Consider the following 25,881-nt stretch of genomic DNA (forward strand, 5'->3'; position numbering starts at 1 on the left):
TCCCAAAATTCATTTCATTAATCTGGACTGTAACACCTAGCCCCTGGTTGTGGGCAGGAAATATGTCTGTTTATTGTTCTATTGTACTCTCCCAAGCTCTTAGTACTCTGCACACAGTAAGCGCTCAGTAAATATGACAATGAATAATCATGACGGTGCTACTGATGGTGAGAGTCTATCAGAGCATGTGAAAATGGTGAGTAAAACTGATGTGTGACAATCTATTCTACATTACTTGCTTGCTGTTCTTTGCTGACCTGTTGCAAGTAGAGCCATTTTCATCCATCATTCAGTGGGCAGTTACTGAGCACTTATGTGCAGAGCACTGTACTAAGCGCCTGCGAGGGTACACATACAACAGAGTTGGCAGACACGATCCCTTCCCACAATGAGTTTTCATCTCTCCCTCTTTCGGTCACCATCTTCTGGTAACTTCTGTTCTGAAAAGCACCTGCTCCCAAGACCTGTTTGTCACCTGGTCTATTCGCTGCCGCTGCTGATCACTGTCCATGACGAGTCCTCCTTATAGGAAGTTTTGCTTAATTGTGTCCAAATCCCACTTTGGGAAGAACTTTACACTAGTTCTACACAGAATGTCAGTTCCATGTGGGACAGGGACTGTGACCGACCTGATGATCCTGAATCTACCCAGGTGCTCAAGGCAGTGGTTGATACAGAGTAAACCCTGAACCAATAGCACAATTATTATTGCTTTCGATGCCTAACTCACACCACATCTAATTTAGAGTACAATGTATGCACAACAGATTTTGCACATTATCAACAGTCATGAAGAAGATGTATTTGGTAATAGTGTTAGTATATACTGAACACACACTGAGTCCTGCACTGTCAATGAACAACGTGTTCTAGGGAGTACAACTAAAGCACAAAAATAATTGGGTTATTTGGTAAGCGCTTACTATGTGCCAGGCATTGTACTAAGCGCTGGAGTGAATACGAGTAAATCGGGTGGGACACAGTCTCTGGCCCACATGGAGATCACAGTTTGAATCCCCATTTTACAGATGAGGTAATTGAGGCACAGAGAAATTATACATGACATATATATATATATATGTATATGTGTGCATATATAAAATATATATTAAAAAGGCACTCTTTGCCTGTGAAGAGGCTAATGCCAAATGTGCACTGAAAGAAATCAATCCAACGGAATGAAGAATTGGTAGGTGAATCAGGGGAAAACTAGAGGAAGTGGCCTCCCCACAATGTGAAATGAGAATTCCTTACCCAACTGTGAAGTTGGAAAGACACCTTAAATTCCTCAGAAATTGGCAACTTCCTAATTCATGGCACCATCAGTAATATTTCAAGCTTCACATAACTTATCCAACAGTTGTGAGGGGAGGAAAAAAAAGAAGAAGAAAAACAAAAGGTCCAGTTTGGACTTTCCAACTTCTATTCTCTGGATTTTCTTTCTCCCAGAGACAGCTGGTTTGGATAAAATGTTCAATGGTGACAGTTTGAGAAACATGCTAAAGTGCCAAAAGCTAAGATTTCCCAATTCCTCTGTCAGAATCAAAATCGCTGAGATGAAAAAACCCTGGCTGGCCATGCTACACATCTGAAGCTCTTGTACCAATGAGTCTTTCGGAGTTTTGACAGGAGGGAAGACAAGGCAGAAAAATGTCAGCCCAGAGGCCCACAAAGATGCAAAGATCAACTTGTAGAAACACTTGAGTCGGGATTGATGGCAATGCAAAGACTGACAGGGCTTCTACTGGGTCCAAGGCAATTTATCCAGCCTCACTGCTCACAGTAAAATGGCAGCTTTGTGTACTGACTGTTTCGAATAATCTCCAACATATCAAACGTCTCCACATGACAAAACATCTCACACAACATAGGAACTGAAGATTAACTTTTCCTTTCACTTACCACTTTCAATGCTAAAAGGAAGCAAAGATAATTGGCTGTTTGATAGAATCAGACCATACTTAAGGCAAGAAGGTTAAACATTAGCATGCAAAATTAAACCTGGAATTTCCAGTGATAGTGTGAAAGCTGACGCTGCCTCGTGGTAAAAAAAAAAAAAACAACAGTTGAAGAGTAAACTATTTCTTTCCAGTCATCCTCACGGCTCTCGCATTATATTTCAGCTGTGGCAATCGTCTATAAAATAGGTAAGTTGTCCTCCCGGGTAGCACTTTAAAAATGGATGTGACTTACTTTCGCTTCAGTCTCTCCTCTGTGAAGAGTGTACAAGTGATGGACCGCACTTTGCGATGAGGACCACGGATGAGTCAGAATTTGGAAAACGTGGAAATCGTGGCCTAGAGTGTCTGTTGTGACCAACAGCATTCCTGGAAGATAAAGGACCAGAAAAAACTTAAGACCTTGTCTGAGGAGAGATCTCTGATGAGTCATCTTGCTTTCAGTTTTGCAGGTGATCCAAAAGGTCCTTGGATCTCCTTCGGGTTCATGAAACACATCATCGAAACAAAGTAGTTCTTTAGGAACTTAGGATCTCTTCATGCTCATATTCTATTATTAGGCCCGAATATCCCAGAAACACCCTAGGCTTTATACCTCTGCACTTTGGGGCTCACCAATGCTGGCTAATTAGCAGGCGGAGCAGAAGGTAAAAACGAAGAATGGGGTTGAAAGAAAAAATATGAGAAGAAGGAAGAAGGGGAAGAGGGAAGATGAGACGAAGGAGAAAAGGAAAGGTATGGGAAAGGGAGAGAGAAGGGGTGGGAAGGGAAGAGGAGAAGAGGTGACAGAGAAAAGGGAGGGAGGGAAAGAAAGGGAGGAGAAAAGAAGAAAGCCAGAGAAGGAAGGTGAGAGAGGAAAGAAAAGGGGGAGAAGGGAGGACAGACATACACATTCCTCCATGGAATGTGCAGGAAAAGTCTAACTTGCTGCCCGAACTGATGACAAAATCATACACTGAGTACAGAAGGAAAGTATCTTGATTCACTATATTACCTTTATAAAGTAGGTCAATAATGTGTGAAACGACAGAGACTGGAAGTGTAAAGAATGACATTCACTTGCAGAAATTATTTGCTTTTTCTCCCCCCTCTGTTGCACACCAATCTCTAATCCATCTTCAGGGCATTTTATGAGCAGGTTTTTTTTTAGGTGAGCTCACCAACTGTTTATACTAAAAAAAGGAGAGCACTTTGCTTCTATAAAGTCTGACTTTATGGCCGAATTTGAGAAGACTGCAGAAAACACACTTGACAGTCATTCTCATTTACAGCAAATCAATATTACCTTGCTTATCAAAAGTAATGTCGTAAATTACCTCACTTCCAGCACTGAAGGATGTTTAAATAATCTTCAGGGGGAAATCAGGTTACTCGAGAAGTTGTTAAAAGGCAGATTCGAAGGCATGGAAATTTTCTACAGATTTCAGTGTCCGAGGAGGTATTTAGGACTACAACCCAGATTAGGGGACGAGGAGAGGAGAAGAAAGGGAAGGGGAGAGGACTTGCCTAGAATATGCACTGCTCATGTGGAGCACACATTTCTCAAGTTTTTTTAAACCAAAATCCTCTTAGAAAAATGTATTCTTTAGAGGACACCGAAAATACATGTTTCATCTGAAGAGGGAGAGGAAGAAATCCGGGACCCAAGCACTATTTCACTATTTCTCATTTTGGCTGCCAAAAGAAAAGAAGCTCAGAGTAATTGCTCAATAAATACCATTGATTGATTGAGAAAGTTTGCCTAGGAGCCCGCTCCCTCCTCCTCCTTACAGGACTGAATCTTCTTCCCAACCACACTTCCCTATGCAGCTTCACAGCTGCCTCTCTCACTATTTATCTTCACTCTCTAAATACTCTCCTCGGCCACTGCTCACACACGGGGAACGCTGAGGGGGGCATTTCGGGAGGTCCAAAAAGGGAAGATTCCCTTCTACTCCAATCTTCTCAGAGGGAAGATTGGAGTACCATCGGAGTCAGTCCCAAAGAGATGCTTGGGGAGACTGGAAAGACCGAGAGTGGGAAAGGGGCTCGCACAGGAAGGGATGGCTGAGGGTGGGTGACTAAAGCAGAAGAGTAGACCAACGGGCAAGGGGATTTATGGGGTTCACTCGAGGAGGTGAATGCTCAGAGGTCTGAGACTACGGCCTGAACTGTCTGGAGGCAACAAAGCCCAGACTCTTTCGCACTGCCAGGGATCCTTGATGGATGTTTTCCCTACATCGGGGAAACCCGTGGTGAATGAAGGAAGTTTACATGCCAGAGTTTATACAGAATCCCCAAATAGCATGGTTTAAAGGCTCTCCAGCTGGCAGATTCACGTTGTCCAGACATAAACCTCTACCTGCTTGAACTTTAAAACCCGATGACCAAAATAGCAAGCCAATCATTTTATAAACAATGATACGACTTCAGACAGACAGTCTCTGATTTGATAAGATGTGCATTCGGGGGTCCGTTTTTTCTTAAACTATAATCTACTCCATACGATTTTTCGGCTCCACCTTGATGGTAGTTGCCTTTTCTGCTCATCTTTTAATTTTATAAATAAATTTTACATTGAAAAAGTGAAGAGGTGAAAGGTTGCACGCAGCATTTATGGGAAGACAGAAGCTGGCATTAAAATGGAAAGAGAACCTTATCTGATTTGGCTATTTGCTCAGCTAATTTAGACTTTGCTTCATGTGGCCACCATTCAATCCCAGGAAGGCCAATATTACTGCGTTTTTGGGTGAAGGACACTGGCTTCTTCCAAGCCCGCTTCTGCCTTCTACCCACAATTCTAGGATAGCCTTAAGCCCCTTTAATAAAATGACCCATTCCCATCCCACAGACACTCTATACAACCGAATGTTTCCCCTTTCATTGTGATTCAAACAATGAATCACTGAGGTCTGAATAAGTCTTTGGCATTTTTTCTTGAGGTGGGATTTTCCATTCCTCTGCTTTTCTCTATTACAGTTTTCAATTATCACAGCTTCACTACTTAGTTTCTCACTCCAAACTCTCCACAGCAAAAGAATTTTCCACAGTTTCAAAACACCACAATGGAAACATAATCCCAACAGAGAAGCCTGCGAATGTGACTCTTACAATGCGACTATGTTTTCCTTGTAACTACTCATCAGCTGCAGATGATCTTCAGTTTCTTCTAAAACCATTTTCAGTGTCGCGCTCAGGGGTGGCGCTGAGTCGAAGAACAAGTCAGCAGTGGCCCAAAGGGCAGAGTAAAACTGTAGTCTTATGTATGCTTTTTTTATAAATAATTCTCCAGGATTTCCTGCTTGCTTTTCAGAATGGCATTAATCTCTGTTTAACTGATAACATGTGAAACTAATTCAAATTCTTGCCGACACACACCCTGAGAAGAATTGGTGCGCAACACAGCTATTGACTTCCATGCATCTCATTTCAAATGTTTTGGCTTTTCTCTCTGCGATGTAAACGGTCAGGCAAGCTTTAATTATGGACAGTGCTTGTCTCTGTGGTCCCTCAAATCCTCAGAAGAGGTTAAAGTGTTCAAATTAGAAGAGACTGGCCTCCTCTAACTAAAAAGAAGTGGCGTGAGCTTTGTTTGGGCCCATGGAAACATGTGTTTTCTTTTAATTTATAACTTCCTCTTTTTCATGCCTTTTGTCAGGGAGGGAAGGGTGAACAAGCTTTTTTTTTCCTCTCTCTCTCTCTTCAGAAAAAGAGTTAAAAAATAACAGAGAAAATATACATAAAAGGAAAAACTAATACAGATGTAGACTGTGGCTTGAGAGCTATTTATGCAATATCAGAAGACTAAACCAGACTCTGGCCAGGCCATAAACTAAACCCACGCCCCAAATGAGGTGCCAAGCCACAAAAAGCATTTGCGTCAACTGGGAATACAAGGAAAAGAAGGACTTCTAATTATAGGGCCTGGAAGCGGAAGCCTAGAATGATTAGGAGTTTAGGCGCTGCTGTATGTTTATCTGGGAGCTTCCTCTCTCTCGCTCTCGGCCGGGGTTTGATAGATGAGGGTTGGCCTACAGGGTGGGACTGAAGTTCCCCCTGGTACACGGCGTTCTCCCAAATCGGAGGGAGACAGAGACTGAACCCTAAGCCTCTTGTGGCCTTGTAGGAACATACGTCTTTGCGACTAGGCGTCAGCTGGTACGCCCAGAAGGCAAAATTAGAGAGTAGCAAATTTCCACTGGGCACCGACTATAAAATCGAGGAAATCTGAGTAGTTTAAGCTTCTCCACCACATCCTATTTATAACACCTATTTAACTGGTCGGTTCATTATTCACCCACAAGTGGGAGACAAAAGCTATGCCACCTACGGTATAGGATGTTACAAAAAAGTCTCTTTCAAGCCTATGGTCTTTTTTCTTCCTATTCCCCTGTAGGGATATTTTTCCCATTCCCTCTTTTACTTGGTAATTTCATTTTGAAAACACAACAGTTCAACCAAGAGAGTGACTCAAGACACAAGGAGCGTCAAAATGAACCTGGCTTTAAACCAAAATATCACATTTGAATGGAATTTTTTCTTACTGTATTCATTTCCTCTTGAAGTCACTGATGTGTCTTGTTCTGATTGATAGATCAGATTTTGAAATTAGCCTCTTACTAGAAATTCTGTCAAGTTTTATTTAAATAAAACCAAATTACAGAAATTTATCCCCGGCACTGACAGAAACCCCCTAAACCTTTATGAAATAACGTATCGCTGTTCTTCAAATTGGGAGAATAATGCTGCCAAAGCTGAACATTTAATAGACAAATAATGGATCGATGGCCAGCAGGCAAATGAGTCATGTTGACACACCACATTTAATGGTCTGGTTCATAATAATGTTGGTATTTGTTAAGCGCTTACTATGTGCAGAGCACTGTTCTAAGCGCTGGGGTAGACACAGGGGAATCAGGTTGTCCCACGTAGGGCTCACAGTCTTCATCCCCATTTTACAGATGAGGTAACTGAGGCACAGAGAAGTGAAGTGACTTGCCCAAGGTCACATAGCAGACAAGTGGCAGAGCTGGGATTCGAACTCATGACCTCTGACTCCAAAGCCCGTGCTCTTTCCACTGAGCCACGCTGCTTCATGAAATAGCTGCTTCATGAAATAGCATGCTGAACTGGATGTGCTGATGACCAACTCAACGACATTCACACACACTCAGATACACACACAGATACACACACACACACACACACACACACACATCACATACCCCTTATCATCCATGCATATATTTCAAATTTCTCTGACCCAAACAAATCTCCTGAAGTGAAGAGAAATGATCAAGTTAAGTGGGTAGAGAAGGCCAATTTTCTAATCCTGCAGCCCTTCCGGAAATGTCTCAAACCAGTACACATACAATCAGAACTCTCTGAAACCCACTTGCCTAGCTTCTTCTACATTACGGAAGGAGTTAACATACTTAGCCGTTCTAAACGTGTTCGGCAATGAAACGTAAATTAAACACTTTGCCCTTTTCCTTTTATTGGTTACGGTGGATAAAAATGCCAGAAACTAGACATACTTGCTAGTCTGCTCCCAATAACTAACCAATATTATGCAGATCCTCAAAGAAGATAATGGAAATGTTCTTTCTACACTATTGAAGAAAAATTGCCTAAAATTTGAAACTGAATATTTTAAGATGAAAAACTGACCCCGAAAATTGAGACCATTTGGGGATGGAAGAGGTCACTTTGGGCTTTTTAAAACCTTTAAGCAAGTTCACTGTCATTTTTTCCAAACAGTCCTCAGGGAAGTAGGTCTTCGTGAGTTCCATCAATGTTTTCAAGGGGTGAATGGCCCTTCACTGATGATGATTATACTGGAGTCCCCGTTCAGAAATAATGCAAGGCCCTTAGTCCCTTCAATTGCAATATGTTGTGAGGTACGTATAGGAGCTAAGGTTATGGTCCACTGCTTACCTTAGAGCACGCATGTTGCTCTAAACTGGTTGTTTTGAAGTACTTAAAGCTGCCTTTCTCCTAGCATGATTCCCCTCTGCTATGGTACCGCTTGTGTCTTCAAAAGACTGGATGGTTACCCCCTCTTCTGCATGTACCATCATCACTATTATTATTATTATTACCATGCAGAAGTTCTTGACCATGGGCTTTGAGGCACTCAATCAGCTCTCACACCTATTTATTGAGTGCTCACTGTGTACAGAGCACTGTACTAAGCCCTGCCTCATGAAATCAATAATCCCATTTTGCCAGAGCATGTGGCCCAAGTAGCAGAATTTGCTGGGGACTTTAGGCTGTGTGAATTTATGGTGTTTATAGTTAATTTTGGGTGAAACAGGAGTTGTTTTGCTTTATGGCATTTGCTAAGTGCTTACTATGTGTCAAGCACTGCTCTAAATGCTAGCCACTGTTGCTGTCCCATACAGGCCTCACAGTCTAAACAGGAGGGATTGGGATTTAATCCCCATTTACAATTGAGGAAACTGAGGCACAGAGATGTTAAATGACTTGCCCGAGGTCACAAGCAAGCGATTGCCGGAGGCAGGATTAGAACCCAGGTCCTCTGACTCCCAGTCCTGTGCTCTTTCCCCTGGGCCAGGCTGCTTCTCACATCAGCCCAAAGCATCTAGAAGCTTGCATAAAGCATTCAGTAAGCAACTGTGTGTCTCTGTGAATGATCACCACTAGTGTACAGTCGTCTACAAAGATGAGAAGTCTTTGCCATCTTTATCTTCACGCGAGCCTTTACTGCTGTTTTTATGATTTTCATATTCCATAAGGCCTCTAAGTCAACACTGGATTGTTCAAAATAGTACCTAATTCAAAGCAACTGTTATTCCCCAACTGGCTACATTTCTATCCTTCATTAACAACAAAAAAGAAATCATCCAAGACCAGTTATTTCCAAAATGGTTTTTTCCCAGTCCCTTGATTTTCACATTAATGAGCTTTTAAAGTATTTTTCTTTCCTTGTGAAAATTTAAATTCATTTGTAGAACTATGAAGTGAGAGACAATGAAGCAAGACAGAATAACAGGCTTAGGCTTCACTGTACATGGCCTGTTTTGACTAATTCATTGTGCACCCCTGATTTTAAAAACTTTTCTGAGGGACTACTGAATCCCTTTGAGTTTAGATTAAAAACAGTTCAAATATAAAAATGAAGACATTTTCCTTCAAATACATAAAACTTGTACACCGTTGAAAGGGAAATATCTTCAGAATCAAAAATTCTAGCAAACAAGCATTCACTATTTACCTAGATGATCTCCCTGAGATCCCACTTGTCTCTTCTATAAAAGTGCGGTACTTGAATTGCACCTACTGAATAAAATATGGTATTTTGTACATTCCAAGAACTGGAGTTAAAAGGCATGATCATTCAAATGAAAAAAACGAAGTAAACTTAAGTTAACTGTAGTTAGAAAGTCTAAATAAGGGAGAAAACGAGCATGAAAATCGAATCGAACAAGAACCCCCACCCCACCAATTAGAGAGAGAGAGAGAGAGAGAGAGAGAGAGATATCCTGGAAAGCTTCTCCTGGCTGGATATGCATCCCTAAAACTAGAGAAGAGGTTGTCAGGGGTGGTAATAGTTTGGAGGTGGTTGGAGGGCTGGGGGCAGAGAAAATCCAAGCCACATATTAAGTTAATCTGTGAAGCATTATAGGCACTTACAACAATGAGGACAAGGTATTTTTCTACTCGTTTGCTATGATCAGTAAGGAAAACTGCAGAAATTCCAATTTAAACTTTTTTACCTATTAACCCAAGACCACATCACATTTCAATATACAGTCTTTAAGTAACCAGAGGAATTTCAGGTCTGTTAGAGATGCAGTCAAGCATCCAAAGGGGTACACAGTTTAATCTGTTTTACTGGCGGCCCAACGTTCATTTTGCTGTTATTAATGGATGGAAAACCTCTCTCCTGGCCAAGGAGGGGTAATTATTTAAAATGTAGATGTGTTGCACTTCACGGCTCTGCGCCGCTCAGCTGGCAGAAGTAACGCCTCTGGAAAGGAGATCAATTATTTACCAAATTCAAGAGACAAAAACATATTTTTAAAGACATCAGCTTGTTTCAGGGAGCTGAACGTTAACTTGTGTTTCCAATTTCCCAGTTGATAAAAACCAACGTTTATCTTCTTTAATTTCAAAAGCTGCATAATTAATAACACACCCATCTTGGTCTAGTTGTGCAAATGAAATGCACCACCGTGTGATACACCTAGTAAATATAGACGTACGTGGACAGCACCTGTAACTTGCCCGTCATTATCGGAATCATTTTACTTCATCTAAAACAACTAGGGTTCAGGATCTGATGCAACTCAAATAAACAAGCGTACCCTAGGTTGGAAACACCCCACAATACATGCAACCAGGGAAGGAGCACGGCCCACTAGATACAGCATGGGCCTGGGGATCAGAAGGACCTGGGTTTTAATCCCAGCTCTGCCACTTGTCTGCCATATGACCCTGGACAACTCACTTCACTTCTCTGTGCCTCAGTTAACTCATCTGTAAAATGGGGATTGAGACTATGAGCCCCATGTGGAACCAATTTACCAAGCGCTTAGTACAGTGCTCTGCACACAATAAGCGCTCATTAAATACAGTTGAACGAATTTACACTCAGGGAACGGCGTCTTCCCTCAGCAAGCTCTAGTCCATCGGAGTTCCTTAGGGATGAAAGAGCCGACGGAGTGAAGTGAGAAATTTCAGAGACAAGAGATTGCAATTGGAAATAGAACCTGGGAATTCTGGCAGCAAGGCTTGTGATCGGTGACCTCTGAGGTCTTGAGCAGCACGCTGGGTAAGGAGTTCAAAGGTGCGGCGGTATTCAGAAAGTTAGCCTGCTGTTCAACCTAAGTTGGAAAATTCTTCACGAAGATTGGAAAACCACTCCTATAATCAGCAGACCGAGCAGCCTCCTTGCAAAGGCTCGTAATCATATTACAACTCAATTTGAAATGAAGATGCTAGGAATTATTTCAAAGATTAGGCAATAGGCTAGTGATGTTTAATGTTCATGCAAAAAATTTCATACGCGTTTTCCAGAGGTTCTGGAACGCTGTAACTTATAACATGTACGTCTAGGGGAAAACATGCTCAATGATGCAGCCATTCATAATACAACCACATTTCTTAGGAAAATAACCCCACAATATTGTGTGGGTATGCCTGTATAATACAGGGGGAACATGATGCTTAGTCTAACCATGTCCAAAACTGAACCCCCCTCCTTCCCTCTCAAACCAGCTCTCCACTGAATTTACCCATCACAGTTGGCAGTGCTACTATCCTCTCTAACTCAGAAGTCCTCAATCAGAAGTCCTCAATCATGGAATTATCCTCGACTCATCCCTCTCTTTCAGAGCCAGTCTGTCGCCAAATCCCATCTGCTTTTTCTCTAACACATATCCAGGAACTGCTTCTTCCTCTCTGGTTAAACGGCTCCCAAGCTGGTCCAGGCACTTCTCATAAGGACAAGCAGCGGGGCGTAGCGGATAGAGCGCGGGGCCGGGTGTCGGAAGGTCAGGGGTTCTAATCCCGGCTCCACCACTTGTCTGCTGTGTAACATTGGGCAAGTCACTTACTTCCCTGTGCCTCCGTGCCCTCCTCTGTAAAATGGGGATGGAGGCTGTGCGTCCCACATGGGACAAAGGCACTGTGGCCAATCCCACTTGCTTGTATCCACCCCAGCGCTTACTACAGTGCCTGACACATAGTAAGTGCTTAACAAATCTGCTGCCTGCATCAGTCTCCTTACTGATCTCCCTGCCTTAGTTTCTCCCTTCTTAAATTCACAGTTCACTCTGCTTCCCAAAATGTTTTTTCTAGAATGCCTTTTGACACACATCACCCCGTGCTTCAGAAACCTCAAATATTTGTCCATTCATCTCTGAATCAAGCAGAAACTTCTGAATACTAGCTTTAAAAGCAATCTATCGGCATTTCCCCCCTTACTTATCCATTTTCTTCTCCCACTTCACCCCAGGTCACACTCTGTCCTCCTCAAGCAGCATGACCTAGGGGATAGAGCAAAGGCCTGGGGGGCAGAAGGACTTGGGTTCTAATCCCAGCTCTGCCACTCGTCTGGTGCGTAACCTTGGGCAAGCCACTTCAATTCTCTGTGCCTCAGTTACCTCATTTGCAAAATGGGGATTAAGACTTTGAGCCCCAAGAGAGTCCAACCTCATTATCTTGTATCTACTCCAGCATTAGTACAGTGCGAGGCACATAGTAAGCGCTTAACAAATCTTAACATTTAACAAATCTTAACACAGCTTAACAAATCAAAAAGCTTTTTCTCCTCATATCTCTCACCGTCAACCTCTTGTTCGTGTCCCCTCCTCTAATTTTCCTCCTCTGCCTATTTAGGACTCCCTCCTCCTTCATACCCGACAGTCCACAGTTCTCCCCGTGTCTTCAACGTCCTTCTGAAATCACATCTCTTCCAGGAGGCCGTCCCTCAATTAATTTCTAATCTCTCCACTTTATATCACTCCAATTGCCACTTCTACCCTATTGTGCCTCCTAAGCACTTAGAGGCTCTCAACCTCCTAAAGAATGTATACGCATTCGCTGATGTACCTTTTCCTTTTCCCTCCTATCTGCATGGCCTACTTAGAAGCGGCATGGACAAAGCACAGGCCTGGGAGTCAGAAGGACCTGGAGTCTAATCCTGGCTCCACCACTTGCCTGCTGTGTCACCTTGGGCAAGTCACTTCATCTCTCTGGGCCTCAGTTACCTCACCTGTAAAATAGGGTTTAAGACTGTGAACCCCATGTAGGATGTGATTACCTTGAAGCTACCCCAGGACTCGGTACAGTCCTTGGCACGTAGTAAGGACTTAACACATATCACAAATATCATTATGATTTTAGTGCCTCTCTCCTCAGCTAGAATGTAAACTCTTAACGACAGCGATCAGCATCCCTAATTGGACTTTTCTCTCCCAAGCATTTAGGGCAGTGCTCTGCACATTACAGGTGTTCAATAAAAGCAAACGGAGAAATCAGAGGTTCTTGTTACAGTTCTATCAGCTCCACCTCACTCATCGGATTAACTCCTCCTGCCATATTTTTCCCAGCCTATAGAATGGGAGGGTATCTAGACACGGAACTGTAAAGTTTAAAGAATTAGTGCAAGAAAGTGTACTTTGAGATCTCAGAATAACAGAATATTGGGGAACATACAATTGGAAAGTTAAATTAATTAGGTTTCCCCTATTAGAATGTAAGCTTCTGGATAGCTGGGTCCAGGTCGTCTATTATACTCTTTTAAGCACTTAGTGCTCGATCCATAATTCATAGTTTGTTCACACTGAAGAAAAGTCAACAAATGTTGATTAAGGAAATTATTCAAGGTCTTTCTCCTGTATGACCATTGTAAAGACTGGGTATATTTTACCACAATATGTTTCCATCTGGGGATTGATTTCCTTTTTAAAAAATAACACAGCTCTATTTCCATATTGTTCATAAATGATAGTGGAAACCCTTAGAGACCCCCAAAATAACCCAACTGACCACACCACCTCTTCTTTGAACTGATCATTTGTTTTGTAGACCCCATTCACTTTAAAACAAACACTTCTCACCCCAATTCAGTGAGAAGCAAATGATTGTAGAACAGGTGACTAATACAAAATGCTGAATAATAAGATCATTGAACTTTTTCTGAATGCCAAAAATTCATTAAAGCCATTTTAACACATTGAAAGATGAAACCCTACTTCAAAGTTGACACCTGAAGCTGACAAATTTAGTTTTGAATCACCAAGCTCTGCTACAGCACTGAAGAACTCTTCTGAGCAATACTCAAATGAATTATCAGGGATGTTACTTCTTTATAGTGAATGTCTCTACCCATGATAACCTTCCAGACTGTGAGCTCGTGGGCAGGGAATGTGTCTGCTTGTTGTTGTACTGTACTCTCCCAAGCGCTTAGTATAGTGCTTTGCACTCAAGAAGCGCTCAATAAATACAGTTGAATGAATGAATATCGCCTTTCTTTTTTTTGCTTCCTCTCATTGCCAAGTGGTGCTAGCATCAACTGTCATGTCCTCTAACTGTTGAAATGAGCAGACTATCACTGTTATCCTTTTTCCTTATTCATTCATTCAACTGTATTTATTGAGCACTTACTGTGTGCAGAGCACTGTATTAAGCGCTAGGGTAGATTCAAGTTAACTAGGCTGGACACAGTCCCTGACCCAATAATGATGATGATGACGACGGTGGTGGCAATAATAACAATGATAATTAATTGTGGTATTCGTTTAGAGCTTACTATTTGCCAGGCCCTGTACTAAGCGCTGGAGTAGATACCAGATAATGTGGTTGGACACAGTCCATGTCCCTCATGGGGTTCAAGGTCTAAGAAGGAAGGAGAACTGGTACTGAAGCCCCATTTTATAGATGAGGTAACTGAGGCACAGAGAAATTGGGTGATTTGCCTAGGGTTAAACAGCAGGCATGTGGGAGAGCCGGGATTAGAACCCAGGTCCTTCTGACTCCCAGGCCCGGGCTCCCTCCACTAGGCCAGACTGCTTCTCATTCATCGATGTGTGCCTTTGTCACTGAAATGCCCAGTATAGGGCCCGTGGCCCTGGCGGCTTTGGGGCCGCATAAAGTCTGGCCCCCGTTACGCTGTCAAGTTGGTTGCCCGCAGCGCCTGGCCCTGTTTTGCCTTTCGCCTCTTTGTTTCAAGACTTTTATGGAGCTTTTGTTCCAACAGAGTTACTCCTTTCCCCATTGCTTTGTTTTGTGCTGGTCTGCCTGAAACAGTTGACTTGGGTTTTATCTGGGATGCGGCACTGTTTGAAGCTTGGCTTTAATTAGATCCGCAAATTGCCTTCTCTGCCTTTCTTGCAGATTTCCGTTCAATCAATCAATCAATCAATCCTATTTATCCAGCACTTCCTGTGCACTGAGCACTGTACTAAGCACCTGGGAAAGTGCAATATAACAATACAACAGAGTTGATCGGCACAGTCCCTTGTCCACACGAGCTTAGAGTTCGAATGCTTACTGTGAGCAGAGTGCTGTACTGAGTGCTTGGGAGAGGGTAATCCAACAACGTAACAGAGTTGTAGACAGGTTCCCTGGCCAAATTGAGCTTAGAGTTTATCAAGCGCTTACCGTGTGCAGAGCACTGTACTAAGCACTTGGGAGAGTACCATCTAACAATACAACAGAGTTACTAGGAAGGTTCCCTGGCCACAACGAGCTTACAGTTTACTGACCGCTTACGGTGAACAGAGCACTGTACTAAGCGCTCTCCTGCCCACCTCTAAGGTTCACTTGGGCACCTGCTTGGGTATCCCGCTGTTGTCCGTTGTGGTGCGGCAAGCACAGCTTCAATGCGAGGAGGCTGGCTTTGTTCCAGGACTTTGTTTTACGACAAGTATTTAACAAATAGCATTGGGAAACTAACATCAGGGCATTCTCCCTTTTCAAACTCAAAAGATCAAGGGATTAAAAGCAGAGAAGCCGAGAAGCAGTGAGTTCTTGTGGATAGAGCATGGGCCTGGGAGTCAGAAGGACCTGGGTTCTAATCCCAGCTCTGCAGACTTGTCTGCTCAGTGTGACCTAGGGCAAGCTACTTCACTTCTCTGGGCCTCAGCTTCCTCAGCAGTAAATTGGGGATTAAAACTGTGAGTCCCATGTGGGACAGGGACTGCATCCAACTCGATTTGCTTGTATCCACCAACCCAGAACTTAATACTGTGCCTGGTTCATAGTAAGCACTGAAATACCACAATCATCATTATTATTATTATTATTATAATAAAATGACGGGCAGAAAGCATTTCGACTTTCTGACTGACTTGGAACGTGGAAAAGGGGTGGGTGTAATACTTGGAATGACTGGCTTTTCAAAGTCCCTTCCGTTAACTACCTCTTTTTAGTTGTACTGACATAAATCTCCATCAAGCTCGGCAATTTGTAAGTGCACCTCTATTAGCACATTTACCTAATTTACCCTCACGCTGACTTTAATTACTTCAGCTTACTAGAGGTCTTCTCACTCTGTTAGCTAAACCAAGCTGAAACCTACAAACCTGTAGCTGTTTAGGATGTTAACCCGTTGACTTAAAGGCCTCCGCAAAGGAAATTCCCTTCAGCACATCCAGTTTTGCTCGTGTTACCTGAAGAGGGCAGATTCTACGACATTTATCATTTGTGTGACTCATGCTTTGACAAGCCCCACCGCTGGGGAAGTCTGTAAGAACCGCGTGGCACCACCCATATCGACTCTTGCCCAGTTCTTAGCACGGAGCTCCTCGCCCCCTCTGCCAGCCTCGTAAATGCTACCATTAAAATATTTGTTTTAATTCTGACCTCAGAGTCACAGCTAATAAACACGAAAGTCAATGAGAAATTGAAAAACAAACTACACGCAGCTGTCGGCCTGAAAGTTTCACAACTCCATTTAACGGCATCCTTTAATTCCTCGTCTATGAATAGAACCCATACACCACAGATTGCATGCCAGCTAGTCAACCGACCGGCAGTTTTTCTCCAATTCATTTTGCAGTGCTGTTCCATCATGTAAATTTTACAGTATTTTTAACATTTCCCTGGAGATCGCTTTCTGCTCTGGTCTGCAGTTAAGTGTTACTGTTTGCTGGTCCTTTCTTCTCAGACTTCACATTCTACGGTCCGTGACATTTTCATAACGCTATCATCTCTGGGCTCGCTCTCGTAAAAAAAAAAACACAACAAAAGCTAAAAGGAATTTCTGTACAAGTATCAGGACCAATTGGTATCCCAAAGATCAAGTTGAACAACTGCTATTTCAGGTCTATGTTTTTAAAACGAAGTTAAGTTGAAATCCAGTGAAGTGGCTTTCTTGGTGGGCTTTTAATGAGCTTCCCAAAATTTGTTAAAAAAAAAAATATGCTAGCAAGTATTTTTGTTTTGTTTTGTTTTTTAATTGGAATCACCAAATTACTTGTGACTATCCCCAAGGGTAACCTGAACTATTAGACTATCAGGGGACCCACATAATCTTAAAAAGAAAGAAAAAAATTCAGCAATGTTAAATGGGAAAAAGGCCAAGGACAAATTTGGACATCATATTTTGGAAAAATAATTTCCGCTGATGGAAAACTCCTGAATATTATGCTAGGAGTCACCTTGGTTTCATAGCCTTGACCTTGACTAAGCATACCAATGAAGAAAGTGTTTTCATATTTTCTCACACTTTCTAATCATAGATTTCTTTATTCTTGGGAGAGAAAAAAAAAGCCACATCTAGGTCTAAGACACTTTCAGAAATGGCAAAGGCATAAAAGCATACCCACAGCCCAAACGCATGCCAGAGTGAAAAAGGGGATATTGAGACAATATTCTCTGGTCAAAATGGAACTTGGACAGACCCATCAAAGGCCAGGAAAGCCAATCAAACCTCAGTCTTCTGAGGACTATATGTAATTAAGCGCTTACATAAGCAGTGTGGCCTAGCAGATAGAACACGGGTTTGGGAGTCAGAAGGACTTGAGTTCTCAATCCGGCCTCTACCACTTGTGAATGCTGTGTGACCTTAGGCAAGTCACTTAACTTTTCTGTGTCTTAGTTACCCCATCTATAAAATGGAGACTAATACTCTGAGCCCCATGTGTAACATAGACTCTATCCAAACTGACTTGTATGTATCCCAGTGCTTAATACAGTGCCTGGCACATAGTAAGATCTTCACAAATACAATTAAAAAAAAGAAAAAACACCGTACTAAGATCAATCAATCACTCAATCCATCACTGATATTTACTGAGTGCTTACTGTGTGCAGAGCAAGCTCGTTGTAGTCAAGGAATGTCACTGTTTATTGCTGTGTTGTACTTTCCCAAGCGCTTAGTACAGTGCACACAATAAGCATGGTACACAGTAATACACTTACCTGGTATCCCATACACGACACAGTAAGCGCTCAATAAATACGATAAAATGAATGAACGTATTAAGTGCTGGAGAGAGTACAATACATCGGAGTAGATAGACATAGTCCCTGCCCACAGCACGCTTACGGTCTAGAGCGGCAAACTATTTATTAATATAAATAATTTACAATATATAGTTTACAGATCTGTACATGAGTGTTGTGGGGCAGAGGGTGGGGTGGATACCAAATGCCCAAATGTCACAGATCCATTAGAAGACGGCTGAAGGGAGAGGGAGTGGGGAAAAAGAGGGCTTAATCAGGGAAGACCACTAAGGGTAGAGATAGGCACAAGGTAATCAGTCCCTGTCCCACGTGGGGCTCACAGTTTAAGATCACGGTGAACAACACTCTATTTGCTCTCCAAGTTCTTCCAAGGCTCTTTGCCCGCTGACTAAATCCCAGGCACTTTCATCGCAAAAGATTAAGCCTGTTTTCAACTCCTGAACCACAGCCTCCTCCAAACATTCAATCCTTCAAATAATTCCCATATTAATGCAAAAATTCTCTAGGATGGCCAAGGAGCAAGGCAATTCTCTGTAACAAGTTCTAGAGATTGATCAAACATTGCAAACTGCCTAAGGGGAAAAAAACAGAAAAAAGCTTTCCCCTGCCAGCTTCTATGATATTGCGCAATCTAATTGTATGAGCAGCAACTGCACTTTAAACTCGCCTTTAATTAAAATATTTAAACAGGTACAAACAGTTTACAGAAATCTGGGTAATGATGGTGACACAGAAAAACGCGTCTGCTACTTAATGTAAATTGACATGGGCTCATCATATAAACTGTGCCTGAAGACACCCCGGCAAAAAAATTTGGGAGGTCGCAAATAGAAAGAACGCATCATGGGGGGTTATTTAATTTAGGATGTTTACAAAAAAAAGAAGCCTCAAGCTCTTAATGTGCTGACGCCGTGCTGCCAGGAACTGGATGTGTACAATCTAAGAGTCGGGAAAAATATCAAATTGCTCAATTCCGTATCGAGGAAAATCGATTACTCCAGAACTCCCTGGCATATGTCTAGACGAGAGGCAGCAGACACGCAAATGTCTTGATCGAGAAGCCAAATTACAGCATTTTACTGATGCTATGGAGAAAAGAATTCCCCATATTTATTGATGGGAGGACGTGCTCAACGAAACAAATTGTATGCGCTCTCGTCTTACCCAGAAAATCACAGGGTGATTTCTATCCCATTTCCAAAGTAGAGGGACAAAAAATGAGAGTCCTTAAATAGTTCTAAAGAGTACGTGTCGGAAACAGAAAATTTGCCGCCCTTCTTAAAGGTCCATGATACCTTCCATTCATCAGCATGCTGTAATGGATAGAGCATGGGCCTGGGAATCAGAAGGTCAGGGGTTCTAATCCAGGCTCGGCCAGTTGTCTGCTATGCAGCCTAAGGCAAGTCACTTCACTTCTCTCTGCCTCAGTTCCCTCATCTGAAAATGGGGATTGAGACTGTGCGGCTCCTGTGGGGCAGGGACTGTGTCAAACCTGAGTACTTTGTATCTACCCCATGGACAATCCCTTCTTTGTGGTACAGCACCTCCCTCCTGATAATAATCCCACGTTCATCCATTAGATCACAGCTCAAGATCTACCTCCTCTAGTAAACTTTCCCCTGTTAAATTTCACTCTTTGGCCTTTCCACCAATATAATCTGTGACCGCTTCTTAATAAGCATTCTAATCCCAGTTACCTGGGTTCTAACCCTGGCTCCATTACTTGACTTCTGAGAGACCTTGGGCAAGCCCCTTGATTTCTCTGTTTCTTAGTTACCCATCTGTACAGTGGGGATTAACATTGTGAGCCCCATGTGGAACATGGACTGTGTCTAACCCGATTAGCTTGTAACTACCCCAGTACTCAGTACAGTGCCTGAAATGTAGTAAATGTTTAACAAATACCTTTAAAAAAAAAGGGGAGGAGTGGAATTATTTAGCAAAAGGCATTGATCTGTTTAGGGGTGCTGGAGGTAATAATAATGATGGTGAAATTTGTTAAACCCTTACTATGTACCAGGCACTGTACTAAGTGCTGGGGTGGATAGAGCAAATCACGTTGGACACAGTCCCTGTCCCTCTTGGGGTTTACAGTCTCAATCTCCATTTTACAGATGAAGAAACTGAGGCCCAAAGAAGTGAAGTGACTTGCCCAAGATCACACAAAAGATAAGTGACAGAGCTGGGATTAGAACCCATGACCTTCTAGTGCCTAGAAGTGTTGTGTAATAGCACTGGAGTACTCGGCTGAGAGTGGTGATGGTGATGACGATGATGATGATACTGGGAGTGGGTGACAGGAGACGGATCAATGAGGAGAGGAACGATAGCGTAATGCAGAGATATCAATTTAAGGGGTAGATATGGAGAACAAATTAAAAAATAGCAAGTTCAACCTTCACAGATACGCAACAGCTTTTCACAAAAGGACAGCATTGAGGCTCAAAGTGATAGAATATGCCAAGCATAGATTATAATCTAAAATTTTCAAGCCCAAGTAAAAGTGAACAAAAATATGGAAACAACTATACTATTCCCCAGGGTTATGGAGCGTGTTCTTGTTTTAACACAGAGAGTCATATGCAGAAAAGAAAAATACAGCTTTGCCTGTCAGAACCACTCACGGTAAGGCTGCTTGGAACTAAACACTATAAAGAGTTTTGACATAACAGATGGGTTGTCAAACTGAGCCTTCACGGTGACTTCAACTGGAGTTGCAAGTGACATATCCAGTCTAGGTCTGATTTGCAATTTAACTGTATTTCCAGAATCTTCAGGGCTTTTCATTCATCTTACATTTTATTAATTATGCCAAGCATTCCATCCTGACTATGCAAATATTATGCTGATTGTCACCAGACAATCCAACCCCGAAAGAGTCCTTACTACCATGGTGGTAGTAAAACGGGCAGAAGTGAAGGTTTTTACCACCAAAAAAATCACCTAAGGCATCTCATTAGTTGGATGGGCTGAGGGAGATCTTGCAAAAGGCTAGTTTATACAGGTGTCAGAGATCTGTGGCCCTGCAGCAAACCAGGAGCCTTACTCTGCTGCTACTGTGCCTTTACAAATAAAGCAATGACATGACTGTCGAGAATGACGGAATGTGAATGGTGGAGCTGCACAAACCACCAGCCCTCTAATCAATGCCTTTGTACAGATCCTAAATCCGATGGTTGGGACGGGAGACTCCAACAGCATTATCAGCTAAACAGTCGAAAAATCCACAGTCTTTGATCCATCCCTCTGCTCCCATTCTTTCCCAAACTCCTCTGACTCACTGCATTCACATAATAATAATGGTATTTGTTAAGACCTTTCTTCTCTTTTTCTCCTCCCCACCTACTGCCAGGCTTAATTCTTATATGACTCCTGTAGTGGTTTCACCTGTTTCAATATTACCAAAAAAAAAAAAAAATCCAACAATGTGGGGCACCTAGACAAATAAATACAGGTTCATTCTTTAGTGATGTTGCTTCTCCAAAGAACATTCATTCATTCAGTCAGTCGTATTTACTGAGCGCTTACTGTGTGCACAGCACTGTACTAAGCACTTAGAAAGTACAATTCGGCAACCAAAGCCAGTCGTAAAGGTACCCTAAAAAAAAAAAAAAAAACCTGCCCAGACAACATGGAGCTAGGATTAGTAACCACAACTGAATGGACGGAGACAAAGGATCAGCAACATGCAGAAATGAATGGGAGGAAATGTTGGTTTAGATCCCACACTGAAGATCACTCTGTGGCAGTTAGTGTTTTGGGAGTTCTCTTGGGAATTCTCCCAAATTACCATGTGAAACCTGTGAAACCAGAAATACTAACTCAAATGCCCTGTTTCTATAGGACTATTTGACAGTCACCTTAGATGCCAATGTGTTAATAATGTGAAGGGGGGACCCAAAATGTAATAGTAGTACACCATCTGCTCCCCTGAACTCTTCTGAAGTCATACAGAAAAGATGGATTTCATTAAAGATACAAAACATTCCTATCATTTTTGTTCACTTCAAATTTGGAAAGACCAAGAAGTCAGTGATGGAGGGAGAAAAAAACTCACCGCTTGTATTAAAAGCCATACAGCAGACTGGCTTCTCATGGGCAGGAAAATGAGCCACAATTCCATCGCTGTCAGAATCTTCACTCACAAGTACCTATACACACAAAATGCAGACAAAGACAAGCGAAAGGTCTCTTAATTCACAGCTCCAGGGAAAAAAAGTGCAAACATTTATCTGATTTCAAAAATTATGCAAACTCCCATCCCAGTTGGGAAGTTCCATGAACTATCATGATATGGTTCCTAAGAGAAAGTCAGAGTAGCACCCATTTTGGAAGATTGTGAGAATCACAGTCTCAATCTTCATTTTACAGATGAGGTAACAGGCACAGAGAAGTGAAGTGACTTGCCCAAGGTCACACACAAGACAAGTGGCAGAGCCAGGATTAGAGCCCATGACCTTCTGACTCCCAGGCCCGTGCTCGATACACTACACCAGGCTGCTTTTATGCAGAATTTATCCACCATGTAAAAAAAGAAACCATCATCTATTATTTTGCCCAGGTTATCACTAAAGATACTGAATAGGAATTTCACCATACTGCATGATCAAAGACTATCATTTAGTGTAACATAATGAGAAAAAGAACTCCACCTCTTCAGTCCAAGCTAACAAAGTAATGAAAAATGATGCTTTATTTGGATTCATTTTTATTTTTATTTTTTATTGGATTCAGTGAAAAATGCCATATTATTTTTTCCCTCTTCTTCCCTAACTTAAAACTTTTCCCTGAGAGTTTAGTTGTAAGAAACATCAGTCTTTTAAAGAACAGAAGATTTTACCCAAGGAAACTTAGACCACAACACATGGAGATTTCTGAATTGTTATTTGGAGGGGAAAAAAAGAGAATTTTTTTAGGCAGTGCTCTTGTGACTCCTGATGTCTGGAGAGAAGACCCCGCAATTTAAATGAATAACAGTTTGCATTTCCAAGGAAAGGCAGCTGCCAAAACTACTCTCTGGAACTATTCCTTTCCTCATTGGCCACGGAAAAGGAACAGCAGCAGTTTAAGAGGCAGCACACCCTACTCTTCTGACAGGTGTTAACACATGTCAAAATGACAACAAATTCGGGGAGGAGAGGAAGAGAGAGGCCGGAAGGCAGAATACTGTAAATATGGCCCAGGGAGTTTCATCTTTTATCATGAAAACGCAGAAGTCATTCTGTATAATGGAATCACCTGCAGTATGTTTTCTAGGTCAATGATTAAATCCGCCTAGCAGTGCACAGTTTTTTAAAGGGTATTTATTAAGCACTTTTAGATTGTCAGGGACTGTACTAACAGCTGGGGTAGATACAAGCTAATCAAGTTGGACATAGTCCATGTCCCACATGAGTCTCCCAGAAATGAGTCACTTAACCTCACCATGGAGGTTAAGTGACTTGGCCAGGACCACACTGCAGGTAAGCAGCGGAGGTGGAATTAGAAGCTAGGTCCTAAGACTCCAAGGCGCGTGCTCTTTTTACACCACACTGCTTTTCCAGTGAACTACTGCATCTGCTATCGGGCTGTTGCACAAATATCAGGCCACCAAGGAAAATCTTCATGTATCAGAGTAATTGGGACTGAGGATGCAACATTATCCTCGTAGGACACACATGTACCCAGAGGCAAATTTCGATCTTACTGGAATTTTCTTTAAGAACAAAGAACAACTATATAACTATACACAAGGGGCTGGGGCCTTCACCTTTTGCTAAAATCTTTGGAACGCAATATAATAATGGTAATTATAACAAATGATAAGTGCTTAATAAGTGCCAGGACTGTACTAAGCACTGGGGTGGATACAAACAAATCGGGCTGGACACAATCCTTTTCTCACATGGGGTTCACAGTCTTAATCCCCATTTTACAGATGATGTAACTGAGGCACAGAGTAGTTAAATGACTTGCCCAAGATCACAGAGGAGACAAGGGGCCGAGCCACGATTAGAACCCAGATCCTTCTGACTCCCGGGCCCGCGCTTTATCGACTAGGTCACGCTGTTTCTCATTAGGCCATGAAACTGGGCAGGCACGTGATTCCATAGAGATTGAGAAATACTTTACATTTGAAGTGAGCATCATCTGAAAAATTTTAAAGGTGGTTGAAAAGACAAGAAAAAATAAAGGGGGAAAGGGCAGTAGGATGTACCCAAAATGACTACTTCCCTTTCCCCCAAGGTTGATGTTAGCGCTTTTTGTGCAGGCTGGGTTGTTGTAGAAAAAGAGTGAGGTAAGTAGGAAGGGGAAAAATGAGTGTTTTAAAGCCGATAGTAAGAAGTTTTTCTTTGATGTGGAGGTGGACATGCAACCACAGGGGGTTCTTCAAGAGTGGGGAGATGTGGACTGAACGTTTTTTAAAGAAAAATGAGCCCGGGCGCAAAGTGAGGAGAGAGTGGAGTGAGAAGAGACACGAGGCAGGGAGGTCGGCAAGAAGGCTGATGCAGAAATGACGCTTAGCGATGCCTAACAATACTGATGGCGACTACGTGTCTTTTGAGGAAGGGAAACTGGAATTTAAATCCATGCTTCCCTCTTGGAAGACAGAATTCAAAAAGGTGACCTTATTGCTGTGCTTCATGAATAAACTACCCTCCAGAGGATTTCAAAGTAGACTACAGCATCAGTCCTGAATGTGAGGTGACAATCAGAAATCTTCCCAAAACCGGAATGTAAAAACATAAAAACCTTCTTTGGCTTTAAGAACTGCCTCAGTGGGGCACGGATGAGGTATTTCCAGCAAAGACTTCAGCTTGCAGTTATTTCAGAAGCTATGCCCACTACACGTCCTTAGATTGAGTCTCAGAACCTCCCACTGTGATGTATGACAACTCCAAAGCATCACCAAGGGAAAATTTTTGAGAATCAAAATTCAACATTTTTATATGACTGGTGGATAGGCATCTAGCTTGGTCTCTTTTTAGCCTATCTTACTAAAAGTTTCCGCCTCAAAATTCTGGAGCGCTTTTGTTTTTTCCTGCCATGTACCAAAGCAATCTGGGGCCACACAAACTTCCTAGTCTTGGGACTCACTGGATTAATTTACCATTATTTATTTATATGCTTCAGAAGGGAAATCAGCTTTAAATGTTTAAAGGAGTTGATGGGATGAAGGGGGGATGAAGAGGCCAGGGCCTGACTTATTTTAAATGTTCAGATTACTTGGCAATGTCACATCAGCACCATTATGGTTTTGCTTTCCGTTGTCAGAATTCCATACTGATTCCAGAACCGCTAACCAAAGGGTCTGGAGATCTTCCTAAGAGCATTTCAAAGAAACCCTGTTCCCTTTTCTCAGTCTGGATAAGTTGTGTGAAACAACTGCAATACATCATCTTTTCACAACTTCTACTTTCAAGTACCTAACCCTCACTGGAGTGTTTGTCACTCTAAATTAGGTGAGTGAGCGCAACTAGTTTGGGAAGAGGTGGGAGAATGAGGATTTTGGCATTAATCAGATTGATACTTTATATAACGAGGTATAATCTGTTATGAATGGTAGCACACACATGCACAGACGTAAGAAAGGAACTCAAAAAGAAAATGATGAATCGCTCATGGTGGCAAGCCCAGATTTCAGAAATCTGGTCAAGGATGGACAACCACCCTTTTCTGTCACTGAGCATCAGAGAATTAGAAATGTTGTCTTCTCACCTTAGCAATGAGGCCTGACTGCAGAGACAGTCATGAAAAAACTATTCTGGATTCAAGTTTTCTACATCCAATAATGGAGAGTGGAGACACCCCTGCCAAGATCCAAACTGGTGGTTCCAGAAAATGGAAGTCTTTCAAGCCTGATTCTGAGACTGCTGAAGCATTTGACTTGACAGTAATCAGTTACTAAACCTAAAACTGAAGAATACTCTGGTTTGACTCACTCTGAACATATTCACTCAGGGAGAATTTTCAGAGACTTCAAATGAACTTCTACGAAAATAGCAAATCTTAAAAAGCAGTCAAA

At 42.2% G+C, this 25,881-nt stretch overlaps 1 protein-coding gene across 4 annotated transcripts in view; it reads right to left on the minus strand.

Annotated features, from left to right (window-relative positions):
• The window catches only part of BCAS3 (BCAS3 microtubule associated cell migration factor), a 633,137-nt gene that overhangs the window by 439,408 nt on the left and 167,848 nt on the right, over nt 1–25,881 (minus strand). For all 4 annotated transcript variants that reach the window (XM_029081827.1, XM_029081826.1, XM_029081825.1 and 1 more), the window contains exons 13-14: nt 21,934–22,027; nt 2,194–2,327 (exon numbers count right to left, since the gene is read on the minus strand). In XM_029081827.1, coding sequence (XP_028937660.1) covers nt 2,194–2,327; nt 21,934–22,027 — 228 coding nt within the window. The remainder of the gene's footprint in view (nt 1–2,193; nt 2,328–21,933; nt 22,028–25,881) is intronic.

The sequence above is a fragment of the Ornithorhynchus anatinus genome, chromosome 17, assembly GCF_004115215.2.
Source record: "Ornithorhynchus anatinus isolate Pmale09 chromosome 17, mOrnAna1.pri.v4, whole genome shotgun sequence".
Taxonomy (NCBI): Eukaryota; Metazoa; Chordata; class Mammalia; order Monotremata; family Ornithorhynchidae; genus Ornithorhynchus; species Ornithorhynchus anatinus.